General features: G+C 40.9%; 1 protein-coding gene across 1 annotated transcript in view; it reads left to right on the forward strand.

Annotated features, from left to right (window-relative positions):
* The window catches only part of tnn (tenascin N), a 29394-nt gene that overhangs the window by 2244 nt on the left and 2740 nt on the right, over positions 1-24410 (forward strand). Inside the window, exons 2-14 of the mRNA XM_028427710.1 lie at positions 4876-5073; positions 5242-5442; positions 5537-5911; positions 8633-8766; positions 8848-8977; positions 10834-11016; positions 11091-11180; positions 17324-17587; positions 19158-19421; positions 20037-20300; positions 21649-21912; positions 23448-23578; positions 24152-24290. Coding sequence (XP_028283511.1) covers positions 4878-5073; positions 5242-5442; positions 5537-5911; positions 8633-8766; positions 8848-8977; positions 10834-11016; positions 11091-11180; positions 17324-17587; positions 19158-19421; positions 20037-20300; positions 21649-21912; positions 23448-23578; positions 24152-24290 — 2635 coding nt within the window. The 5' untranslated portion in view covers positions 4876-4877. The remainder of the gene's footprint in view (positions 1-4875; positions 5074-5241; positions 5443-5536; positions 5912-8632; positions 8767-8847; positions 8978-10833; positions 11017-11090; positions 11181-17323; positions 17588-19157; positions 19422-20036; positions 20301-21648; positions 21913-23447; positions 23579-24151; positions 24291-24410) is intronic.

Consider the following 24410-nt stretch of genomic DNA (forward strand, 5'->3'; position numbering starts at 1 on the left):
TACTTCAGGCAAGAGGTCAAACACAGTGAGCCAATCCACACAAGGCAAAGGTAGAGGAAGGGGTAGGTAAATGACAAAGAATCTAAAAGCAGACCTGGTCGTACAGTAGAAGTAACTCTGATCTAATGCTGGAATGTTCGGAAAAACACTCACGACGATCTGGCAACTGGAGAGTGGAGACATACACCAGGGAGGGGAGACAATTAGACACAGGTGACCCACATTAGGGTGGAGCTGGTAATCAGCAGGGGGAGTGGCACGAGGGAAGGAAGACAAGACACCTGAACTGAGAGGGGTGTTAGAAAACCAAAAATAATACAGGAAACAAGAAACCTTTCAAAATAAAATACATAATCAAACCGTGGGAGACTGACAATGTGAGCCTATTTCTCTGGCTGGATGATCTTTACAAACCCCTTACCCAGATCAGCGATTGAAAACACAACAGGTGTCAGGGGGACTCAAAAGCTGTCAGCCCATTAATTCCTTTGAGTTGGGGTTATAACAATCAAATCATGACTTGATTTAAAGAGATGAACCACCAGCCACATGTGTGGGAGTGATAAAAAAAGTAATAATTACACTTTTGTATCTGTTACTCAATCATTCATCTACACTGTATCATTTTTAAGTTATGTTATGCTTTCATTTATCCATCCTTCTGACCATCTTACACACATTTATCCACACATGCTTCTCTTTCTCTGATTTATCCATCTAAACATTCTTCTACCCATTCATCCATCCCTCATCCATCCATCTCTGTGGCGGTGTTCCTTAAACGTGACTGCCCCACTTCCCTCTCTATTCCCCATTTCCTCTTTCCATTAATCCCCCCCCCCCCCAATCTGTCTCTCTTTCACACACCAGGACATTCCCAGCAGTCAGTAGCAACCCTCTGCTATGCTTGGAAACTCACTGTGCTATCTGCTCCAAGAGAAACAAGACAGAGGGCGGAAAACGGCGCGCATCAAATAAAACCTTGACAGGGAGCTATAAACATGCTTGTTAAGCATCTCTGTGTGCTTGCAGTCAGTGCCATTACACATGGCTATACTATACTGTCTATAATGTGGCTAACTGCTAGACTGTCAGGGATTCAATCACACTCTCTCCATCATTCCTTCTATCACCTATTCACTCTCTCTCACTCACTTAAGTCTCTCTCATGTTCCCTTACTTTCTCTTGGTTTGCTTCTTCAAATGTCTCCTCATCTTTGGTTTACCCTCCCACATTCTGGCCATTGATAAAACACTCTTTTCAGCCCAAGCTCCAACCACCACATAGGGTAAAATAAACAGTTTGCCAGTGATGTCATGGCGTGTGCTGCCAGCTGTCTCTGACCTCAAGCTATTCACCAGCAGCAGTCAAATGGACAGCTAAAATAACCACACTGAGGTCAAGTGTATTGAGTTTGGACTTGTTAGAAAAGGGTCATGCTAATTACACGTCTATTTGTTTCCTTAAAAAAAGGACAGAGGTATTTTGAATTACAGAGCTACTTGAGTTACATCCTGTATAAATCATCAGATTTAAGATTCATAAGCCAAAGTTTACTGAGCTGAACACAAAGAAGTCACTTTCCACTTTAGTTTTTGGAAATGTCAGGCGTTTACGCAAAACTCAAAATGTCAGGCATTCTCAGTTTTCAGAGGATCCCAGCTCAGAATCTCTCTTAATCTGATGATGGTATCATCATGGTGAATGGAGGATTGGCAGGTTTTGGGTCCACTTGTTGACATTTTAATATTCTGGCCGTTGCTGAGACTCCAAAGGGATTTTTTGGGATCTGTTTCTCTCTCTCTGCACACTTTCTACTTTTCCAGCTGTTTCAGCCTTTGATGGTCAATGAGCAAACGTTTTGACAACAGGGGTTTTCAAGTGATTAATCTTCTTTTCAAAAGTTTCACTTTGCAAGAGAACAGAAATAAATTTTAAAATAACAGATATATTTTACCTGGATTTTACAGATTATATGAATAAATAAAGCTAAGGAGGACATTTTTTTACCCCTCAAACTCTGAGGTAACATGTTCCTGCTTCTGTTTTCAGTGAATGTAAAACTCATTCATGCCAGGACAAACAACAATAACGATCAAATTCTTACAGCAAATGTTCTAATAGCTATCCCTCCCCTGGTGGTTGTGTTCATGTTAAATCTTCCAGTCAGGACAGATCTTGTCACCATGGTAGAAATGACAAATGGAAGAGAAGCATCTTGCAGATGGAAGAGATTCCCAGTTTTTTTTTGTGAAAACTAGAATGATGTTATATTCACCGTCCACTCCTCAGCCTTTTGAGTGTAATATGTCAGCTATAACTGTCTTGTGTACATGAGGACCTGTTGTGCACCTGTGCTTACCATGGTAGACAGTTGCTGCCTGTGCAGGTTTGAAAAAGTCTGCTCTGATCCGAACCATGACTTTTACTGAACCTGACCAAACAACACCAACAAATTAAAACTAAAAAAAAATAGTCATGTTTTGACACTGGACACAAATTCTCAACTCTCAGCTGAAAGTATGGAGTATTAATGTCAGTTGTATTTGTGGACCTTTTAGATTAATGCTCTACCACCTCATCCTAATAACCACATCTTTTATGTGTAAGGGTTAAGCGTTGCGTCTGTATGAAAAATACTATATGGAAATTTAACATTTTATTGTACCTGTACTATATAATCTTAGCATATGTGTCATGTAAGCAGTTTCCACTTGTCAGGGATCACTTGCTTTATTGCTGAAGTTACATTATTTTTTCTATTAGAGGTTTTGTGTTTCCACAGACCACACAAGCTGAGCCCAGTCAGATCAGAAGCTCCCTCAGTTTAAACTTTTATACACCAGAAAGTTAAATTCAGACCGGAGTCTAAAAAAAAGGCCTGCTGAAGGTTAAAATGGGCCTGCTATTTTGAAAAGGGTGTAATTTGGCTTTTTGGGGAAGCCGCTGCGAGGTTTTAAGTTCACATGACATCACTGTCATTAGACACAATGACATCATGAGGACAGACTTGTGCTCTCTGAAGCTCTGAAACGCCTGACTGAGCACAATTTATGGTTTAAAGTAAATGGATCTCAGGCAAAGTGATGACTGCTCACTTTCTGCTGCTGTACAGTGGAATGAGTGCATCATTACGCACACATACAGAGTGACATGATGGTTCAGGTTTCCTGGGATTAAATGTACAATAGAGTGAATGTAATGTCGAGACATTATTTCTGTCCTCACTTCTCTGCAAAACTCGGACACTGTGGAGACATGTGACCCTTTTCTAACCCGCAGGCTCAGGCCCAGTCAGGCGCAACAGCAAACATCTACAGTTACAGTGGTCTGCGTGCCAAAGATACAATCTCAACAAAATGTATGGAGCAATACTTAAAAACAGATGGAATATTTCATGTGAAGCTTTTATGCCACCATTTAATTTGATCTGCCTTACAGTCGCAGTGAGGTGTAGCTTTGCTCGATTCGAATCCTCCAACTAAAGCTGGATTACCGAGAGAGGAAAAAGGCCCCCAAGACTCCCAGGATCCCCCCCCAAAAAAGCCTGTGGTTCACTGCATAACATGTCTGTCTGCATATTTTAAATAAATCTCACATTTGGGAGTAATTTGTCCCACTGAAATATCATTTTAACAATATCACAGTCAGATTTATTGCCACGTATGTTTACACTTACAAGGAATTAGTCTTGGTAGTTGATCCATAAATAACAATAAATGTAAGAAAGATGGGTTGCACAAGTCAAAGGACAAAAATATAACTTAAAGAGACAATAAAACTGTCTCTGAAAAATGTCTGAGTTTTGAAGATGCTTGTTATTTGCCACTGTGTGAATGTGGTGTGAATGAACAATGCATCTCAATGTAAAGTGCTTTGAGTGCCCAGCAGGAAAGCACCTATTATTATTATTATTATTGTTTTGGCTGGTTATGTTTAATTGGTGAATGTTACAGTTTACAATAGAAGATTCTTGACAACTAGAACTTTATATAGTAGTATAAATGCTTACATAATTATGTTGGAATTACTTGAACTGATTCTGGGTTAACTTAAAAAAACGTCCACATAGGGGAAGTTTTCATAGACTTTAATAGATTCTTATGAAACGAACATTGCCCCCCCCCACACATCTATAGGCTACTACATTTACTGTAAATGTTATTTTATTTTATAAAGTAGCACAGCTTTTTTGTGCACTTGTCCTCCTCCAGTTAATTCAATTGAGAGCATGGGCATCCACGACGTCCTGTTGGCTCTTTGACACTTTCCAAATATTATTGGGCCAAAGGGATCAAATTCTGAAAAGAGTTATTTTAGGAGCATTTGGGAAAAATATATGAACCATTTTACAGCTGTTCCCTGTCGAGTGATTGTGATGGAAACATTGACTAATGTTTGTTAGGTGATGAATGCTAAAGCTGGAGTGCAGATCACCAACTGTCAGGCAACTAACTACTGTAACTCTTTGTAAGGACAGACAAGTTGAAAAATTATTTTAATGACCTACCTAGTAAATATCCATAGTAATTGACACAATACTATAAAATACCTGTGTAATCTAAATGGTATTTACTGCACAAAATAAAGTTTCATGGAGACAACAGAGCTTTATAATTTGATGATGGTTTTAGTTTGGAAAGTGCCTGCTTACCTGCATGTATGCTTGTAAATGTCCATTTTCCAAATTTAAACAAGTTAATTATAGTTTAAATAGTGTTTATTTTGTCCAGTGGCATTTATTACATGTATTTATGCCATATTTAAACTTGTGCTTACTCTATAGATCAGCCTATGATCAGCAGTGAGACGTTTGTGTGCACTGTGTTCAGTGGATGATGAAACAAATGTCTGCTCTTATCTTTGACCTCCAGCCATGACCACTAGACTCCTGTGGAGGGCCCCGTGCCTGCTGGCCCTACTCTGCTCTGTGTCGCACTTCAGCTTCGCCAACAACCACCCGGACCCCTCAGACCCAGGACAAGGAGTCACTTTCAGCCATGTCTATAAAATTGACATCCCAGGGAGCTCCAGTTGTAAACTAGAAGCCCTGCCAAGCCAGGACGAAACAGGTCATAAAAGGCAGTTATAAATGAGAGCTCACAGGACAGAGAGCAACTTAGAACAATTACAGATATGAGTAGGCTATATTTTATATGTGGGCTGTCATTTTTAAAGCACTTTTTATATTCGCCACTATATTTTCCAATTAAAAAAAATGTCTTCGATGTCTTTTGTAGGTCTCCAGTCAGAGGCAACAAAAAATGAAGAGAATGACATTATCTTCAGACACAACATCAGGCTTCAGACACCCAGGTGTGACTGTGAGGAGTCTGAAAGCTTCAAGTCTCTGTTGTACAGAGTCAATGGACTGGAAGAAGAAGTCAACTACCTAAAGAGCCAGTGTGCTCAAGGCTGCTGTGGAAAAGGTGGTGCTGCAGGTAGGCTGGTGCACAAGTGAGCCTGTGTGGTTTATTCTGGTATGCATATATGGAGAGATATCACGATAAGCAAGCACACATTTTTTTCCTAAAGGTGTGGACACCAGCTGTAGTGGCCATGGCACCTACCAACATGACACCTGCAGCTGCCTCTGTGACCCAGGATGGGAAGGCCCAGACTGCTCTGTGTCCACCTGCCCTGACGACTGCAACGACAATGGTCGATGTGTGGACGGGAAGTGTGTGTGCCATCAGGGCTACACAGGAGATGACTGCAGCCAGCTGATGTGTCCAGACAACTGCAATGACAAGGGACAGTGTGTGGATGGAAAATGTGTGTGCTTCCCACACTTCACTGGCGAGGATTGCAGCATCCAGAAGTGCCCTAATGACTGCATCGGAAATGGAAAGTGTGTTGATGGCCATTGCATCTGTGATGAAGGCTTTTTCGGGGAAGACTGTTCATTAGGTGAGCAAACATAACTTCTATGATTTCTATGACTGCCAGCCCTGGTTTTATTTAGCAGGAATGTAGTTTCATTAAATAAAAATGATTAATAGTAGTTGGAAATGTCTTAAACTGTTAAGTTAACATGCTTTTTTATAATATAAGTAACGTAGTGTATGTAGTATATGTTAGTTCCTCTAAGTTCCACGATGAACTTTTTAGCAGTGTGTGTAATAACTTTTTACATCCCAGGCTAGCATTTAATGTGATCTGTGTTTCTCTGGAGACTTAGAGATTCACATTTACCTTTGTTATTCAGTCACCTAAATGGCTCTGACATTAAACTCAGCAGTTATTCCTTACTGCACAGATGCTTCGAGGAGCTACAGGACTATAAAAATTATAACACTTGCCCTTAAAGCCTGGATCACCTTTGCACAAATTTCCTTCCTTCGTCATTTAGTAAAAACTTTTAGGATGTGCCTTAATCATTTCTGAAGACCTTGAACAATGCAACTCATAATGTTGTACAGAGCAGGAAGTTGTAACTTTGGTGTTGCTGCAATGACAGCAAAAAACAAACAAAACAAAAAAAGATCCCTAATCTTGTCTTTTATCTTAAAAGTGAATATTCAATAAGAGAAATATCAGCATGGCAGATGGAACAAAACCTCACTGGCTTTTGGTGATTTTAGCATCAGATGCCTTGATATTACAAGGGCCTAAAAAGTTCAAAAGACCAGTTGACAGATAAAGTGTTTTTTTCTGCAGAAGTGGTGGCAGTTATCATAACAGCCATTCTGACCCACTTCTATGGAATTCAAAGCATCTCTCCCAGCAGTTATTTCAGATAGAGCAGCTGAAGGGGCTCTTTCAGCGGGCTGACCCCATGACCACTGCATCTTTGGCTTCCAGACGATGTATGACATGAGGTCACATAATAGTGAAAGAATATATGAACAGCCATCAGTCTTTTAGGGCTCTCTCTGGCTTTTACCCTGCAGAAGAATCATCACCTTCCCTGCTAAAATGCACTGCTCACAAACCCACTATTACTGCACTGCCTCAGGAAGAGAACACAAAATTGCATTTTGAAGCAATCTTGGGTCAGGAAAGCAGAAATGTGAGCTGCAGCAGCCAAGCCTGGGCACTGACTTCACACTTTGTCAGTCAATTCTCCAGTGATATTGAAGATCTGGCTACAAGTGCATTGCCCAAAGTAATCATCCGTGGGATCTATTAATTTAAATATTCTATATGTGACAGCTGTATGGCTTCTTTTGCATTTGACCCAGAGTACACAGCATGTAGTTTAGGGATTTTTAATGTGAATTCACTAAATGCTCCATGAGTCTCCACAGTAGCAGGTCAGCAGAGTCAAACCTAAGATGATGATTTACTTCCTTCCAGTCGTGTTCAGGTTTGTGTGTAGGTGCTGTTGAATGGAGTCCAACATAAACAGTGGCACCGTGTCAGAAGAAAAGTCAGGGAGGAAAAGAAAAGTGGGAGGCAAGGAAAAAAAATACGTTGTGTTGATCTTTAGGTGTTAGTAATAATAGCGTTAATAAGCAGCGGGAGAAGAGGAGCACAAAATCAAAACAGTCCAGACATTCTTTGTTTTATGTGGCTACTTGCCATTTCAACACCTGGATGATGGATGTCAATCTGCTCTCTGGGTGATGTGACTTTAAATGTATGGCTTTAAATGTGCTGTGTGGTGATGTTTTATTTGCCAACTCTAGTGCCCTCTGGGTTAAAAACCAGCAGTGTTTTAACAATTGAAATATTTTCCTATCCTATCTATCCATCTGATTATTGTAAAAAAAAAGGCATCCATGTCTAATGAGGTAATCTGAATATAATGACATTGTGAGTATAAAAGCTGTTTCAACACAATGCAGATGCTTTGGATTTAACATTATTATTGTTTCTTCAGGGGCTTTCATTCCTTTTTACAGACACTTTAAAGAGCTTTAGTGCAACATACTGTATCATGAACTTTGTCCTCAACTTAAAACCATATTTGGCTGTTTCTCAAGTTTACCAGGTTTGATGGTTTTAGCGAGGTGGTTCAGGCATGATCAACATGTCTGTTTCTTTTGAGCACTCCAGTCACTGTTCCTTTCCCCTGTCTGATATTGGTAATTTATTCCTCCCAGCTGTTCTGAAATATTGTTTTGGGGGCACAGATTGTTGATAGGTCACGTCTAGAGTGGCAACAGGGGGGCATTAACTCCTCCTCAATGGAAAAGGACTGCTACATTTCAGGGAAAACATTAAGCTTCCTGACTTTGCCTTGTGGAACAGCATCTGAACCTGATGCGAATTCCTTCCCTCAGAATTCTTCACCTCCTGTTTCAGAATATTCCCCTTTAAATTATGTTTCTGTGTTTTACTGTCGTCTTTATTTCACCTTGTTTGTGGAAAGCCTCACTGCCCAACACTGCTGACTTGCTGTCTTCTGGCTCTTGGCTGCTGTTTTTGTTATCATACTCCCCCATAGTTACTGTATATGCCTTCTTGCCTACTCTTTCTATATTTTTTTCCACCATCTCCACTGAAGCACATTGGAACCATGGAAAAAGCTGCATTTCTTACAAGTTGTTTCCACCTCAGCAGAGCTTTTGCCAAATTTATGATGCGCTTTTTGTTCACTGTAACAACTAAATTATACATTTATATTTGTACATGGTTGTCAGATAACTATTCAACATTTGAAAGTTATTTCTTCTTTTCTCTCAGTCCTGGGACCTCAGGGTCTGCGGTTGGTCCAGGTGACTGACGTCTCTCTCCTAGTTGAGTGGGAGTCTGTTCGTGGGGCAGAGTATTACATACTGACATACCATCCCAAACATGATGAGGGTGCCATGGAACAGGTAGGTTTATTTTGTTTTCGGTCAGCTCTGAGTCAAAAACAGGGTTCTTTAATAAACAGTATTCAACCCACTCTATCCCAGGTTCGCATTCCCAACACAGAGAACTCCCACCTCATCACAGGCCTGACTCCTGGGGTTACATACATCGTCCAAGTATATGCTGTCATCAAAGAAACCAAGAGCGAACCAGACAAGATTGAAGCCACCACAGGTAAGCTTTGGCAGCTGCGATCAGGACTGAAAGACAACACCAAATGAGTTCCATTACTGGTGAAGTGAAATAGCTCTTAGTGCAGCCTTGACGCAAGTTTGTGGTTTAGAGTGGAGGCAGATGTGACCTGTTACAAGATGCTGTGGGGGCAGGTGTGGCCTGCAGGTCTGGGGGAATATAGTTAGATTTTCTGTGGCTCAAATGGAGGTCAAAGTTGCGTGCAGTGAGGCATGAAAGCACTTAAATGTTAAGCTCTTAAATGAAAGAAACACTTTTCAGATCAAAACAGGACAACTTGTATCACTTCCTGATTTAGCTGTTTAAAGTGTAGACATACATCCATATATATACAGATCCATTTAGTTTAAAGTAGACATGCAGAATGAGTTCTTTTCTTGATGTTTGTTACATTCTTTGTTACTGTTGTACCAAAACGTAATGAAGCTGGAGCCTGTCCTTCCTAAGTGTCTCATTAAGCACTGGTTTGTTAAGCAATAAATCTTTAAGTAATTACAAGGAAATGGCTCCACAGATGTATTTAATGTAAATTGGACTTGCTCAATGGATGTGGTAGGAGACAGATGTGCAGAGGAAGAAATTACTTGACACAATTGGAAATGGGATAAGTGAGACTTTCAGAAAGACTGAGTTTGATTATAATGTGTGGTGAGTCTGGTTTTGCCATGGAAAACCTCACAGAGCATGGCATTCCCATATGGACATAAGAAAACACATCATCTGGCCTATGGCTGTACGAGGACTACACAGCATGAGGCAGACATTTCACTGCTCATATAGTTTTCATTTTAACTTCAAAGGGTGATGTGCTCCAAAACACCATTAAGTTAATGTTTTTTTTCTGTGTCCTTTAAAAAACCAAACATATCTATAATAGAAAAAAATACTAATGCTTGTTTTGTTTGATGATGTTTTTCATGTGTTGCAAACCCAGAGGTGTCAGGGTTTGTGCAGGGGTGAGGACGCAAATGCGGAGGCACAGAGTGGTTTAAAAGTCCAAACAGTCTTTATTCTAGGCCAGGAGTGCCAAAAAGCAGAAGTTCACAAAACTAAAAATCACCCTGGATGTGGGGACAAAACATAGCTTAGAAAGGCAGGTACAAAAACTAGGCAGCAAAGCAAAGCGAGATCAAAAAGCATGGCATGGTAAACCAACCTGGAGAACACGAACTGTGGCAAGGCTGGCAAGGTTAGAGCACAGAAACAAGCCCACATGGATAACGAGGATGACAAGACAAACTGGCACCGCGTGAAGGGGAGACACAGACTATATACACAAGGAGCAGGGAAGACAATGAGACCCAGATGAGACACATTAGGGAGGAGCAGGTAATCACACAAGGCGGGAAATGACAGGAAGTAAAACACAAGACAATACACAAAGAGGACAGGCCTATCAAACTAAAACAGGAAGCACAAGACAGGGCAAGACAAGACCACAAGGAAAACAAGATACAAGAACTAAACAAAAACCCAGAGAACAAAACACTAGCCCTACAAAATAACAATAAGTGAACACAGGATTAACAAAAACCAAAAACAAGGAAAGCAAAACCAGAAAGAAACACAGGGTCATGACAAGAGGTCCTTTCAGCTTTCAATATTCACATGGTTTCTATCCACACAATTGCATAGTCTATATTTCAAAAATAATGTTTATATTTACTCACTAAGTTGGCAAGAAAATATTTTTGAAACAGCACAACATGCAAATAGTGCTTTTGTAGCATGAGGTTATGTGGAAACAGACCAGTGCTGATGCTTTTGATTGCCCAAGCTTTAATGCAGGATTTCCAGTATGAGGTTCATGTCTCTACACCAAGTTTTATCCTTCCTAGACATCTCAGCTATTGATGACATCCAAGTTCTTGGCCAGACGGAGGTCTCCATCCAGGTGGACTGGAAGAACCCACAAACTGATGTGGACTTCTTCAAGCTCAAACACACTGACCCTGCAGGACAGGAGGAGGAGCTGAGCATACAGAGCAGCCAAGAGGCGCGCACCAAACACACCATTGTGGGTAAGTCATTTAACAATAGCAACAGGAGAGGCTTATTGCATCGTTCCCATTCAGAAAATTGTGCCTCTCCGCAGGTTTGTATCCAGGAACTGAGTACCAGATCTCAGTGCAGGCCATCAAAGGAACCAGTGAGGGAAGCACTTCTTCTGTCGTTGGTGCAACAGGTCAGTGCCCACTCCATAGTCACACCACTTAACCTGGTGTGACCATGTCTTATTATCAGTAAGCACAAAATGGACCAAATGTTCCCAAAACCAATTACTGTGTGACTTTAATTGCACTGAGACTGTATTTGTGCTAGCACCACCACCAGCAGCGGCATCTGACTGTGGATGACACTTAAAATGATAGATCAGCCACTTGTGAAACTGAAACACATTAAAGAAACAGCGGGAAAAACCATATTCCACTTAGTTGTGAATTGGGTGCAGCGTCAATTACAGCTCTTAGCTCTTGTCGAGTCACCTATAATTCACCAGTGGTCAGAGTCTAATAGGAAAAACACATAATCTGTCATGCACAATGCTGACATACTGTATATACAACCTGCTATTACCTTCCACACACAGCCAATGATAATAGAATAATGAATATAGCCAGCAAGAGGCATGATTATGGGTTAATGACGGAGGGCTGGAATTTACAGCCTAATAATCTGGACATTTTTTCATGGCTGCGGTGTGCATGGTCACTGAGGGGGAAACATGATATGAATGGTGTAACATCCCTAAGATGCTCCCTGATGGTTGAGGTGAGAAGCTCTGTGATTTACAGAGTCCATCTGGTAATGTTAGATATTAGCACTTTGGGCTAGCCGTGTTTTTGGACCGGTTTAAGTACGTGAGGTGGAATTCATTTATCAGCCTCACTTTAACAGACGTTGAGCTGCTATAAAGTCGTTATTTATGTGACTGACAAATGGGCTGCAATGACACAATGGGTCTTCAGTTACTCCCATTATCCTCTTTTTCTGACTCATTCCCCTTCCTTTTCTTTCCCCCTCCACCTCCAGTATCCTCCACCTTCAGAGGTAACTGACTTAAAAAGGCAGTCTCCAGGCAGAAGGCTCTTGGTTTTTTAGCCACCGAGACAGCCAATTTAATGGTTTTTAGTCATCAGTGTCACCAAGGTATTTTCAAGACTCACTTCTTTTCTTTTGAAGGCAGGCATGTTCTCAAGGGCTCCCGGCTTTGCTAATCTTTTTTTTTTCTCAGTGTGTGTGTGTGTGTGTGTGTGTGTGTGTGAGCAAAGGCTAATCTACACCAGACAGACAGTGGCTTGTCTCCACTCCAGTTGCTACAATCCTTCATTTTAGGTGTAGCACGAGAAGGCTTAAAGGTGATTGAAGAGGATAGTTCTCCTCAGGCCTGTTTGCCAGAGAGGATGCGCTGGTTTCATAATGACTGGAATACTGTAAAAGACAGCATACTCACATATTATCTCACTAAACATGCTGTTTTTCTTGGGCCTGCGTAGTTATACATGGTTGTGAGATAAAGACAAAGCAATCAGGAAAACACACAAATGTATAGAGAGTGGTAATAGATAAAAATGAACACTCAGTGCTGTGGTTACAGCAAAAAAATGATAGCAATAAAACAAGGATAGAGATACAGTAGGAAGTCATGATATTTATAGGGAGCGAGAATAAGGCTGGATATAAAACTAATGTCTCACAAAAAAGCAATTTCAGTGATATTTAATAATTTATTATTGTGTTATGGCACAAAACAGATATTTGTTCTCAGCCGCTGTGGCTGATTTCTTCCATAAAAGAAGCTGCATAGTTGAGAGTTCCTCTTCATTTAAAACATCTGTCTTATATTCCTTCTTATTTTTCTCTTTCATACTTTACTGGCACCCTGTTAATGTTTTTTATTTGATGGCGTGTCAGGTGGGCCACATGGGGGCCTTACAGTATTTTAGTATTCAATGACAAGAGACAAAAACCTTTTTGTTCCTGCTTATATTGTAGATACAAATTGGCGACCCCCAGAAAGTAACACTTATCCACACCCTCTTGAAATACATTGGTTTACATTACATCCTACTGATAGCAAAGTATTCAAACATATTACTAAATAAAATAGAAAAAACAACTAAAACCAGAAAAAAAACAGATAAATAATCACATTATTGTGTGTGTTGAAATGGCGCGTGCTAAAATCTGCATTTCATATTCACTCTATGGTTTGACTTCCATGTGTGTATCTGCTCAGGTTCTATAAATCATCCTTTTGTCAGTCTGTGGTATGATGTGATTGTACTTTGCAAAATAGGTGGCTTTATAATGTTCCTTTCCAAATCATTCCAAAGTAAAATTATTCAGAAAGATCCATTCTTTAGGAAAATGTAATAAAAGGAATCTCAGCTCCCTCTGGAGCAGGCGTCTCACAGTCACTACCCTGCCAGAAGATTATAAAGCGTATAAACACAACATACCTCGGCTGCTACCGCTGATTCAGATTCAATAAAGTCACCACCACAGCCTATATAACCAAAAGCAGATGGCTTGGCTAAAGAAGAGGGGTTGAATCCTGAGTCTATGTGTTATCTGGATACACTATAGCACCTCATGTGGCCCAGTGGGAGTACCCTGGCTGCCCTGACCTGTCCATCAGCAACTTCTCTGCAGTAGATGTTGGGAAATGTGAGAGGGGATGTTTTATAAAATTTAAAATGAGTTCACAAAAGGTTAACAGTGACTGACAGATGTCCATAATAGGCCTTTACATTCACAGCTCTACAGATGTGGATACAAACATTTGAAAAACGAATAAATCAATCCTCTGAAACTCTGATAAACAGAGGCTGAATAATGAGAGGATGAGCAGAAAGAAAGATGTTTCATGTCACTCCTAGCTTAGATCTAGATGTAGCTGTGCAAGCCTGTGCCGTCATGAAGAATTATGAGCTGCTTACAGTAGATATAGATTCCTGTGCAAACATTAAAAAGTCTGTGGCTGCCAAGGGACTTAACAACAATGCATAAGTCACACCTGACATTGTAGCGTCTAAAAGAATGGTCCCAAATTGACTCCATTGGCAGACACACTGTACAGCGAGGCTGTGAAGCTGTGAGGCTGTAAATGATGAAAGACAGCCTGTTACTGTGCGCCTTGTGGTCAATGTCTCTGCTGAACATGCCGCCCATAATGGATAAGCTGTTTTCCAAATGGTCGGAGCCACAGCTTGCGTGCGTGTAGCCTGGTAGTAACCGGCGCTGCACAGCCAGTGAGGTAGAACGTCTGCAGTAACTGGATCCATCACACCCTGTGACTTCACAGTAAATGCAGGCATGCAGCAGCTAGATGAAAAATCTAATAACATGTAGACAGCAGAGGCAGAAACTATAGTGCCTTTAAGAACAAAACAAACTGCATGTCTTGTTAAGAAAAAAAAACACCAAAAAGGAAGGAAGCTAAAATAAAATGAATACAAAACATGTTTTTGTGCATTCTGCAGATGGATTCAAGACACGTTTTTCTTTTTAGTGAAATTAGAAAACATGTACAACATTTTCTGTTCTACCACAAAGTTGGCGATACAATAAAAGGCAGCAGTTGTCAGCAGAGTGACTGTACCAATGAACAGTGAAGAACAAAATACGGTGATGCCAAAACATCACATGAAATCTGGCCGAGGTGGTAGAATCAGCAATGCTGATTGACCAAGTCAGCAAAATGGACATGAGGTGGATAGATTCACAAAGCTAAATGAGGACCTTAACTTTTTCACTTTACTTTGGATTTTAGTTGCTGTTTGTGTTATGTATAAAAAATAAGGAATAATAAAGATAAAAATAAAGTCAATGAGTCCTCAAAAATGACAGAGGACAAAAAACCAAAGGACAAATAAGGCGATGGCTGATAAACCAACAAAAGAGAATTAAAATGAAACAGAGTGGAGAAAGGACAAAGAACACAGGGTTGCATCACAGAAACATCACAGGTAGCAAATACAGACAAAGGGCACCACAAGACTTAAATACATGAGGATAACAGGACACAGGTGAAACACATTAGGGCGGGGCAAGCAATCACACTGACAGGAAAACACAGGAAGTAAAAGACACACAGAAACACAAGGAAAGCAGACTTTCAAAGTAAAACAGGAAACAAGCCAAGAAAAATACAAATATACTAAAATACCAAGGAGAACAGAGTAAAACCCAGGATTTAAATCACCACAAAGCTACGATGGTTTAATTAGGTTTAAGCACCAAAACTACTCCACTAGGTTTAGTACAGATTGTGAGTTCAGTCGAAACCATTGACAGTAAAAACTATGGACAGAGCTTCCGTGACGTCACCCGTTTGTTTCTGAAGAGCCGTTTTGAGGCTGGGTGGGAGGTTCCAGGATGTGATGACCGCCGCCATGTTGGCAGCGTCACGTCCACCAAAACTCCAAATATGGACAAAGAGGGGGAGCACGAGCGGGGTTTAGGGGGGCGGGCGATCGTGGAAGCAGGAAACTCGTGCTGTGATACGTCAACTGTCTGTCACTCAAGCGGCAACGCCCATAATTAGGTGTAATTTTAGGTCCGAATACAATTAAAATGAGAAAAAAAAAAAATAATCCCCCGTACAATCGACACTAGAAGAGAACCTATCATCTGAGACCAGAGTGGTTTTTTTGTACCAGGCTGTAAACATGTTCATTTCTGCTGTGAAATCGGCCATTTTAACGTGGGAGTCTATGGGAAATTGCTCGCTTTTGGAGCCAACCTCCAGCTGTTGCGGCGTGAATTACAAGTTTTGACACTTCCGCATGGGCTTTAACTTTGAACCCCGAAGGTTGCTGCTTGGTCGAAACAGAGCCTTTCAAGCACCTGTTCCAAACATCTGCACGAGTCCCTGCACCAGGTAACAAGGTTAAACATCCAGCAGATTCTTTATGCAACAACTGTTTCAATCACCTTTAATTTATCAGGATTTTTTTTTGGCTCATAAAAAAATTCAGAGATATACTCACACAGTTCCAGGGTGAAACTGTGAAGTCATTAGTTGCTCACAGTGTGTGTGAACAGCACAGCACAAACAGAAACACACTACTGTTAAAAAGCAATTAGAATTTCAGAGAAACCTGAGCAGATGTCTAGATGGATGCCCACATGTTGTGTTTCATATAAGTCAGCATTTCAAACTCACTCAACAGTGTTCACTTTAAGTACTTAGACTATTGAATGACCTCTTATTTTTTGGGGGGGAAGAAACACTCAATTCTAATAAAATGGAACTATTATAAATTCTTTCTGTGGTTTTGCTCATGACAGACTGTCAGGCAGTGCAGCCACAAGGAGGGTAGAAGTGACAGAAGGAGAAGAGAGGGGAGACAACGCGGGGATTTAGAGCTAGACAGATGCATAGTTCCTTTCTTCTCCTGGATGCATCATCAATCAGTTTTCACGATGCAGACTGCACACTGACACAGAACTGACCTCGACTGCGTCGCTACCACAGAGGAATAATCCTAAATGATGATTGCTTTTACATTTCCCTCTGCTTCCTCTGTGTCTGTCTTACTCTGCCTCTGAGGGTCTCTTTTATTTTCTGTCTTCCTCTCTTTGTTGCTCACGCCATTCACTTTCATCCAGATTCCCTCAGCAGACTCTAACACCAATCCACACACATCCACCAACTGCTCCGCCTGCGTCTTCCATATGTCCTCTGTGATTCCTCAGGCTCACAAACATTAGACACAGAGGCTCTGTGTTCTGTTGTGCTCGCTCTGCAGCTCATTCTGTGTGAAGCTCAAAGACCAGGGCATGCATGGTCTCGGACTTTAGGCTTACAATGTACAGAAGGATAAGGAGGAGTGCTGTCTTGGCCTTAGGATGTCTGCTTATGCATGTGTAAAGACACAGAGCTGCTCTATACACTGCATGTCTTGTGGAATCCTGCAACATAAAAAAATGAGTACCTTTCAGAAGTTTAGCATCCCACAAGTTCTTGTGACATCCCTACTTCAGGGTAAACAATCACAAGGGTTTCAGATGGCCTACACCTACACGTCTCCTCTATTATATGACCACATGGACTCTGGAAATGTTCCTGAAACATTGAAACGTCTCAACATGCCAGTAATTTCAGTCACTCTTTTACACTTAATAAATGTGAATGTCCTCCAGGACAGTCTGTCCCAAAGTTGTCCCCATGTGTAAGTATATTAAAATCTCCCCAGCTGTATCACAGCTGTTTCCACCCTGCCTTGAGATGATCAATAAGCCATGCTGCTACATGGAGTTGTTAAAGTTTCTACAGTATGGATGAACTGACTGTACTTTGTTGTTTTTTTTCTTGTTCAGACATTGATGCTCCGAAGAAACTTGTCACTACCGAAGTAACCGAGGACACTGCAACAGTCTCCTGGGACCGAGTCCAGGCTGACATAGAGGGCTACATGCTAAGCTACACCTCTGCTGAGGGGTCCAGTTTGGACATTCCCGTTGGACGTGATGCCACCTCATACAGGCTGATCGGACTGAGGCCTGGAGTCCTCCACACTGTCTACATCTGGGCCTTCAGAGGAGACAAAGTCAGCAAGAAGATTTCAACAGAAGCAGAAACAGGTAATGAATGAGAGCCTCACTCAGGAATGGAGTGATTGTGATTGTCCCCGACAAAGGTAAGACACACAAGTTTAACTAACCCATCTGTTTGAAGGGCAGTGAAGCATCAGCTGCTTTTCAGCTGTAAGCTTTCTTATTGGTTGCAAAATGAACAACGATTCTCAGAAGTATTCACAAGCAGAGCATTTAGTTTCTCTCTTTGAACATTACAGCCTGTAAACAGACGGAAAGATGTTTTAAATGTTAAGCTTCATTGTGCAAAATGCTCTCACCTCAAACAACTCTTACATACAATGCACCGATCATTAACTTTTGATCTTTTGTGTTTTCGTTTTCAGCACAATTTTCTTGTCATTCTGTGGTCACAACAAGAACATTAGTGTGGACATTTTACACTTTGCACACTCAAATCCTTTTATCCTAACTGCCAAGGGGGAAACCTGAACTCTCACTGAAAAAGATCATTTAACATAATTAGGCTGGACACTTCATTTTAGGGCGGTTCAGTGTAGTAGCCTGTGGCTGAATGTCTCTAAGAGGTTTGTTTGGTCAACAAAGAGCAGTTATTTGGTTATCTCATGTTTCACAATGTGGCTGCAGCTGTTCTGCTTTCATTTAAGTTTCAGTTGAAAGTCAGCAGAAGAATTTTTTAAGCGTTTTAACTTAGAAATTATCCAAATGCATCAGAATCCCAAACTTTAGGTACATTAAAAACAAATCGACAGGAAAGAACCAGATACTTCTTACATTTGCTCCAGCACAACTGCTGAATATGTCTAAATAGAAACATCATTTCAATGACTCCATACTGAACACCTTTTATGTCTATATTTATTTTAATCATTTTCAAATCAGTTCCAATCCCAATCACATTTTTCCTGGTTCCACTTAATGAGGTTTGCAGACATGTTTGCTTCAATAACCTGCCTCATACATCAAACAGCAGGTGGTAACTATGTGAGGTTAAACTATGACAGGGAGCAACACAGGAGGAAAAGCATTTGCAAAGAGAGAGAGAGAGAGAGAAGGGCATGTGTGAGTTATTGCAGAATGAGTCTTTAAGTTTTCACAATCACTTATGGTTGGCACGAGCTCTCTCAGAGGGAAGACTGCTCTACTGTAGTTACAGCGAAAATTATTGGCATAGAGTGTTTTCACATCTTTAAAATCCTCTTTTTGTTTTTTACAAAGAGTTATTATAAGCTATAAAATAATGTTGGTGAATTGTGACTTTGCTTTACTGTAGAGTTTGCATGTATTTTATTAACATAGTTCATAGTACACTCACAGAATCTCTGTGATGTAATGTCAAACTTGGATTTAACTAGTTTAATTGAATTGACTTATTTTTTTTTACATTGAAGCACAAACAACCAGTCTGCTGTATTGCAGAACAAGAAAATAATATATCCATGATCCAAGATTGACATTTTGACATCCCCAGTGTTTCTAACCTCTCACCCACTGTATGCAGCAACAACACACTGCAAACGGTGTATTTCCTGTTATCTTTGCACTTGATGTAGTGATGTCTTGTAGTAGTGTCTACTAACTGCGACTCCCCGTGCAGAGCTGGATGCTCCCACTAACGTCTTGGCCCAAGATGAGACGGAGTCCAGCTTCAGAGTGAGTTGGGATCACGCTCAGGCAGACATTGATGGCTACATCCTAACCTATAGCTCCTCTGAGGGCTCAAGTGAGGAAATCCCAGTTGGTTCTGACAGTACTTCGTACATGCTGACTGGCCTGAGGCCTGGGGTCCTCTACACCGTCTACATCTGGGCTGTCAAGGGGAGCAAAGCCAGCAGGAAGATCTCCACTCAGGCTGAGACAGGTTTCAGATGTACACCTTTCTGATCAAAACCAGTACTTAACTCTCTGAATAGCAAATGTCAAATATGAAGGAAACACAGTTTCCTGTGTTTGACTTGATAAAATTTTGTGCATTTTTTGCTTCTATATAGATGAGTGGCAGATTAAAAGGTGGAAAAATTGTTTTAGTAATTCGTGTGGTTGCCATGAGCTACAGGTCCCGTACTCTTTGTGGAATATTCTACCAGTCTCTACAAGTCTTACTAAAGGAATGTTAATTCATTTGGTCTAGAGACTGCTGTCTAAAAATGTTTTTAAGCTTCCATGCTGGCGATAGTCATTGCTGGAGGAACATGAATACCTTGACTAAATACCTTGAAAATTAGCACATGACCCAATAAGTATTTAGGGTCACTAGTCAATGTCACTTTAATGACAGAAGACATTTTGCCATGTTCACTAACAACTTGAAAAACATGGCCGTAAAATATAAAAACATATAATTGTGATACAGTTTCACAGTTAAACTGACCTAATAATAATACAAGTTCCATTTTTTTCTCTTTAATTTGTCACCCATCTGTTTTTTGCAATGCATCATTTATTAATCAATATCCAACACTAACATCTTCCTTAGAGCTGGATGCTCCTGCTAACCTCTTAGCCAGAGATGAAACAGAGTCCAGCTTCAGCGTGTCATGGGATCCAGTCCAGGCAGAAATTGATGGCTACATCCTAACCTACACCTCTTCTGACGGCTCTAGTGGGGAAATCCCGGTGGGGCCTGACAACAATTTTTATTTGCTGACTGGTTTGAGGCCTGGCTTCCTATACACTGTCTACATCTGGGCTGTCAGGGGAAACAAAGCCAGCAGGAAGACCTCCACTCAAGCTGAGACAGGTGTCAAATACTAGTTTTTGTTAAGCTAAATTACCCTTCTGGTATGTCCATATTTAACGCCTCAGAGCCTCCAATAATTTCAAAGTTTTGACAAGACAACAACACCCTGTAAACCACAAATGAAAAATGTCTTTGGCCTGTTACACCTATCAGAATCTGCTTGTTTGTTTAAATCACTGTTCCGATATATTCCCTCATCGGTTCATCCATCTTCTTGCCAACTTCTTCTTTGGGTCACATGAAACAAAGCAGTCCAGGCATCTTTTGCATCAGCCCTTCCTGAGCAGTCCCATGCCAGCTCAGAGGTGCGTCCTGGGACAACCCTGCCATCACCTTTCAGTCGTCACGCCTGCTGTGTAAGGATGCACTCAGGGCGTTTTTTTTCAATCCTTACATCCACAGAGCTTCTGCTTTGATTATAGTTCCTCTCTCTTAGATCAGTGGATGCTCATTTCTATACAGAAACTGAAGCTGTCAAAAATCTCAGTCTGAGATGAAGCACGGATTGAACACGTCTTCAAGAAAGTCAGCATCTCGTCCCACCTGCTTCTCATTGTCATCATTGTGTTCAGAGCCCCACTTCACTTGCATCCTTGCTGCCAACACCTTACTCTGTCTCCCAGCTGTTTTCAGTGGTCATGTACAGCAGCAGTGCCTGGTCTGCCACGGTCACACATGCTTCATCTTCAAACCACAGCACCTTGCATCACGCAGAGCTGAATCCTGAGGTTATTTTAGACAGGGATTTTTTTCAGCAAGTTCAGAGGAATATTTTGAGCAATGAATTCTCCCTGCTGCATGCAGAATCTCCAGCTGTGCAACAGCCAGAATTTGCAAGTATTCCTACTCCGCAAACTCGCCTGTTGGTTCATGAATATGATAAATACCACATTGAATCAATAAGTCTGGTTCCAGCACAAACACTGCATTTCAGAGGTGGGCTCAGTAATATTTAGTCTCTACATCTCAGCCTCGCCTCTTCCTGTTCCAGATGATGCACAGTCAGGCAGTGACTGTTTCACAGGTCTGCATCATAAAGTGGTCTGTTTACCCTGCCTGCAGGTCTGGCTTTAGGGTTGACTCCCATGCTGCTGTTGCAAGAACAACATCTCTTCAGTACAGAAAGCAAACAATGGACCTCAGGGGAAAAAAATACACCATGCAGTGTCCAACTAAAATGCCTCCAGGTCTATGAAAAATACAGTCAGTTGTGGTACTAACACATGAAGCAAAATAGTTTTTCCCCCATTAGTGAGAAATGAAACTGTATGTCTTGGAGTTTGCATAATAAGTTCTTGTAGTTTGCATGAGTAGTGTATTAAACCACTTCTACTAACATCTTTCTTAGAACTGGATGCTCCTGCTAACCTCTTAGCCCAAGATGAGACAGAATCCAGCTTCAGCGTGTCCTGGGATCCAGTCCAGGCAGAAATTGATGGCTACATCCTAACCTATAGCTCTGCTGAGGCCTCTATTGAGGAAATCCCAGTTGGGTCTGACAGGACCTCTTACGTGCTGACTGGCTTGAGGCCTGGAGTTCTCTACACTGTCTACATCTGGGCCATCAAGGGGAGCAAAGCCAGCAGGAAGATCTCGACAGAAGCAGAGACAGGTTAATACAATATGAACAGGCAGAGTTTTCTCAATCTTCAAAATCTCCTTTAACAACTTGCTTTTTCTGATCCTACAAATCATCAATGGAGAAGAGGTAAAATACATACTACTACTACAAAAATAAGAATAGATAATTTCAGGATCTACTGACAACTGATACAATTTATAAAAATGTATGCTGTATATTGTCTCACCAGACACCAAAAGGCTTCAGGACCCACAGCTGAGAGAGCCACAAAGCCAGTTTTTAATAATGTGTTCCATGTGCCATTAAATACATGAGCTCAGACAGGCTACTGTTAATAGAAAGATCTCAGCCTGGGATTGCTGATAAGTATTTCCAGTCAGTCAGGGTCTGCTACATGTGGCCCTTGTTTGCACAGAAACTGAGGAAGGTCATATTTTGAAGCAGGTTTATGAAGTAAAGCCACTGCTTTACCTCTCACCAGAAAAGAAGCGGTAACATTTCAACCTCAACCATGACCTTTAAAAAAAAAAAAAAAAAAAAAAACAACCAAACACTAAAAAATTAAAAAAAAAACACTGACAACTATTCATATGGGTCAAAGGTTAAGTGGTTAAAGGAATGCATCAGGGTAACCTGTAAACCAGCTGACCAGTGTCTTCTTCAGAACAGTTTCTATTGACAAAAACAGTAATTTAGCACTAATCATAGAGAGAGATTGGTTTATTACATCACAATTCTTTACAGTTCTGACCGTAAAAGCACCAAAACTCCACCACTGTGCTGCCGGGAAACTCTTTCCACTGGCTCGGCAAGGTCACTGGGTATACCTCATAACTCAGAGTGGGGTAAAAACAAAAAAAGCGGCAGCACATGGTGTACTGGTTTACAACAGGGGTATCTTTGTGTAAGCCAGATGATGTGTAAAGTCTCCTGGGAGCTCTAAGTGACAGCTGGATCTTTTTCAATTAGGCAGCAAACGGCCGAGTTTTGGATGATAAACTTTTCTCGTCGTAACTCATTAGAAGGCATCATCATGGCTGCAGACCAAGGTGATGCTGGGTTCACATAGTAAAGATATCATCTGGGATACATAAAAGCCCATGTTATTACATTTGTGACTTTATTGAAGCTAGTAACAAGCACCATTAATATGTCAGTAGAAAAAATGGTGTTAGCCCAGCATCACTCTGTTTCACAGACTTTTCAAGGGCACAGTAATGACACAGCGGTGCTGCTGAACTGGTCAATCTGTAGGTAGCAGACATCTTTCTGTCAAACAAATTATTCCAGCATCTGTTTCAGGTCATACATTTAAAGTATTAAAAATAAATGAGAGGAAAACTGCCAGTTTATCTGCAGATAGTCACCTCAGGTGGAGAGGATCATGAAAGGAATGAAGAGCATGGAATATTTAAACAAAAATGAAAAATATAAAATTATTTTATTATTATCATTATTGTAACCTAATGCCCCACAACAATCTAATTATCTAATCTAAATATCCTAATATTCAAGAATAAATGTCTCTGTCCTGTAATCTACTCTGATTACACTTGTGTCTGCAGACATCGACTCCCCAAAGGACCTGACCGCTACAGATGTGAAGCTGGATTCTGCTACTGTGACTTGGACTCCTCCGCTAGCTGATATTGAGGGCTACATCCTCACCTATAGAGATGAAGACGGCAACATGGAGGTACTGGGCCACAGGTTTTAACATATATCTTCTCACCCAAACTGGCTCCAAACCACATATTCAATATATATATATATGTTTTATATGCACTGTTAGTTCAGGGGTGGTACCTGGACACACGCACACACACACCACAGCCTCATACTGGCACATATCAGCAGACAGATGCCTTGGAGTATCTTTGGTCTTATGTGGTGTTTACTTTTTACAGAACTTAAACACATAAAGATGTGCAAAGTCTGTAACTCTGCACTTAATAAAAAAATCTTATTTTCTAATTTTCACTCTTTCACTTTCATTGTCTGACAGAGAAAGGCTGGGGGTGCAGGTTTGAATTTAGGCTCAGTAGAACACTGACCCCTGGTGGCCACAAATCAAATCAGGCAAATCAACTAAGAGCTTTTTACATAAATAAATAAGAATTGAGAATCCATTTTTTAATAGCCATGTTACATTGAAGTATCAATCATGCATCAATGGTACTTTTATAACATCAGGGACCTTTTACACAATATGTGTCATGATGTTTCACTGAGTGTTCAGTTAGATTCATTTCAGCTCTTTTGTGATCAGACTGTTGAAAAGCAGCTTGGAGCAAGTGAGAGGAGCTTTGCTGTTTCGGGTCTGGAGATGGGCAAGAGGTACATCGTGACCATTATTGCCTACAGAGGCAGCAAGAGGAGCAAGGTGGTGGAGACCATCTTTAAAACAGGTCTGAACATACTGCATCTCCCTTACTGAGAAAACTATTCTTGTTTTGCTATTGCTATATTCAGTGTGTCAGCTCATTATATAAAAATGAATGGTGTTCACATCACATTTTCCTCTGTAG

Source organism: Parambassis ranga, chromosome 17 (assembly GCF_900634625.1).
Source record: "Parambassis ranga chromosome 17, fParRan2.1, whole genome shotgun sequence".
In the NCBI taxonomy this organism is placed as follows: domain Eukaryota; kingdom Metazoa; phylum Chordata; class Actinopteri; family Ambassidae; genus Parambassis; species Parambassis ranga.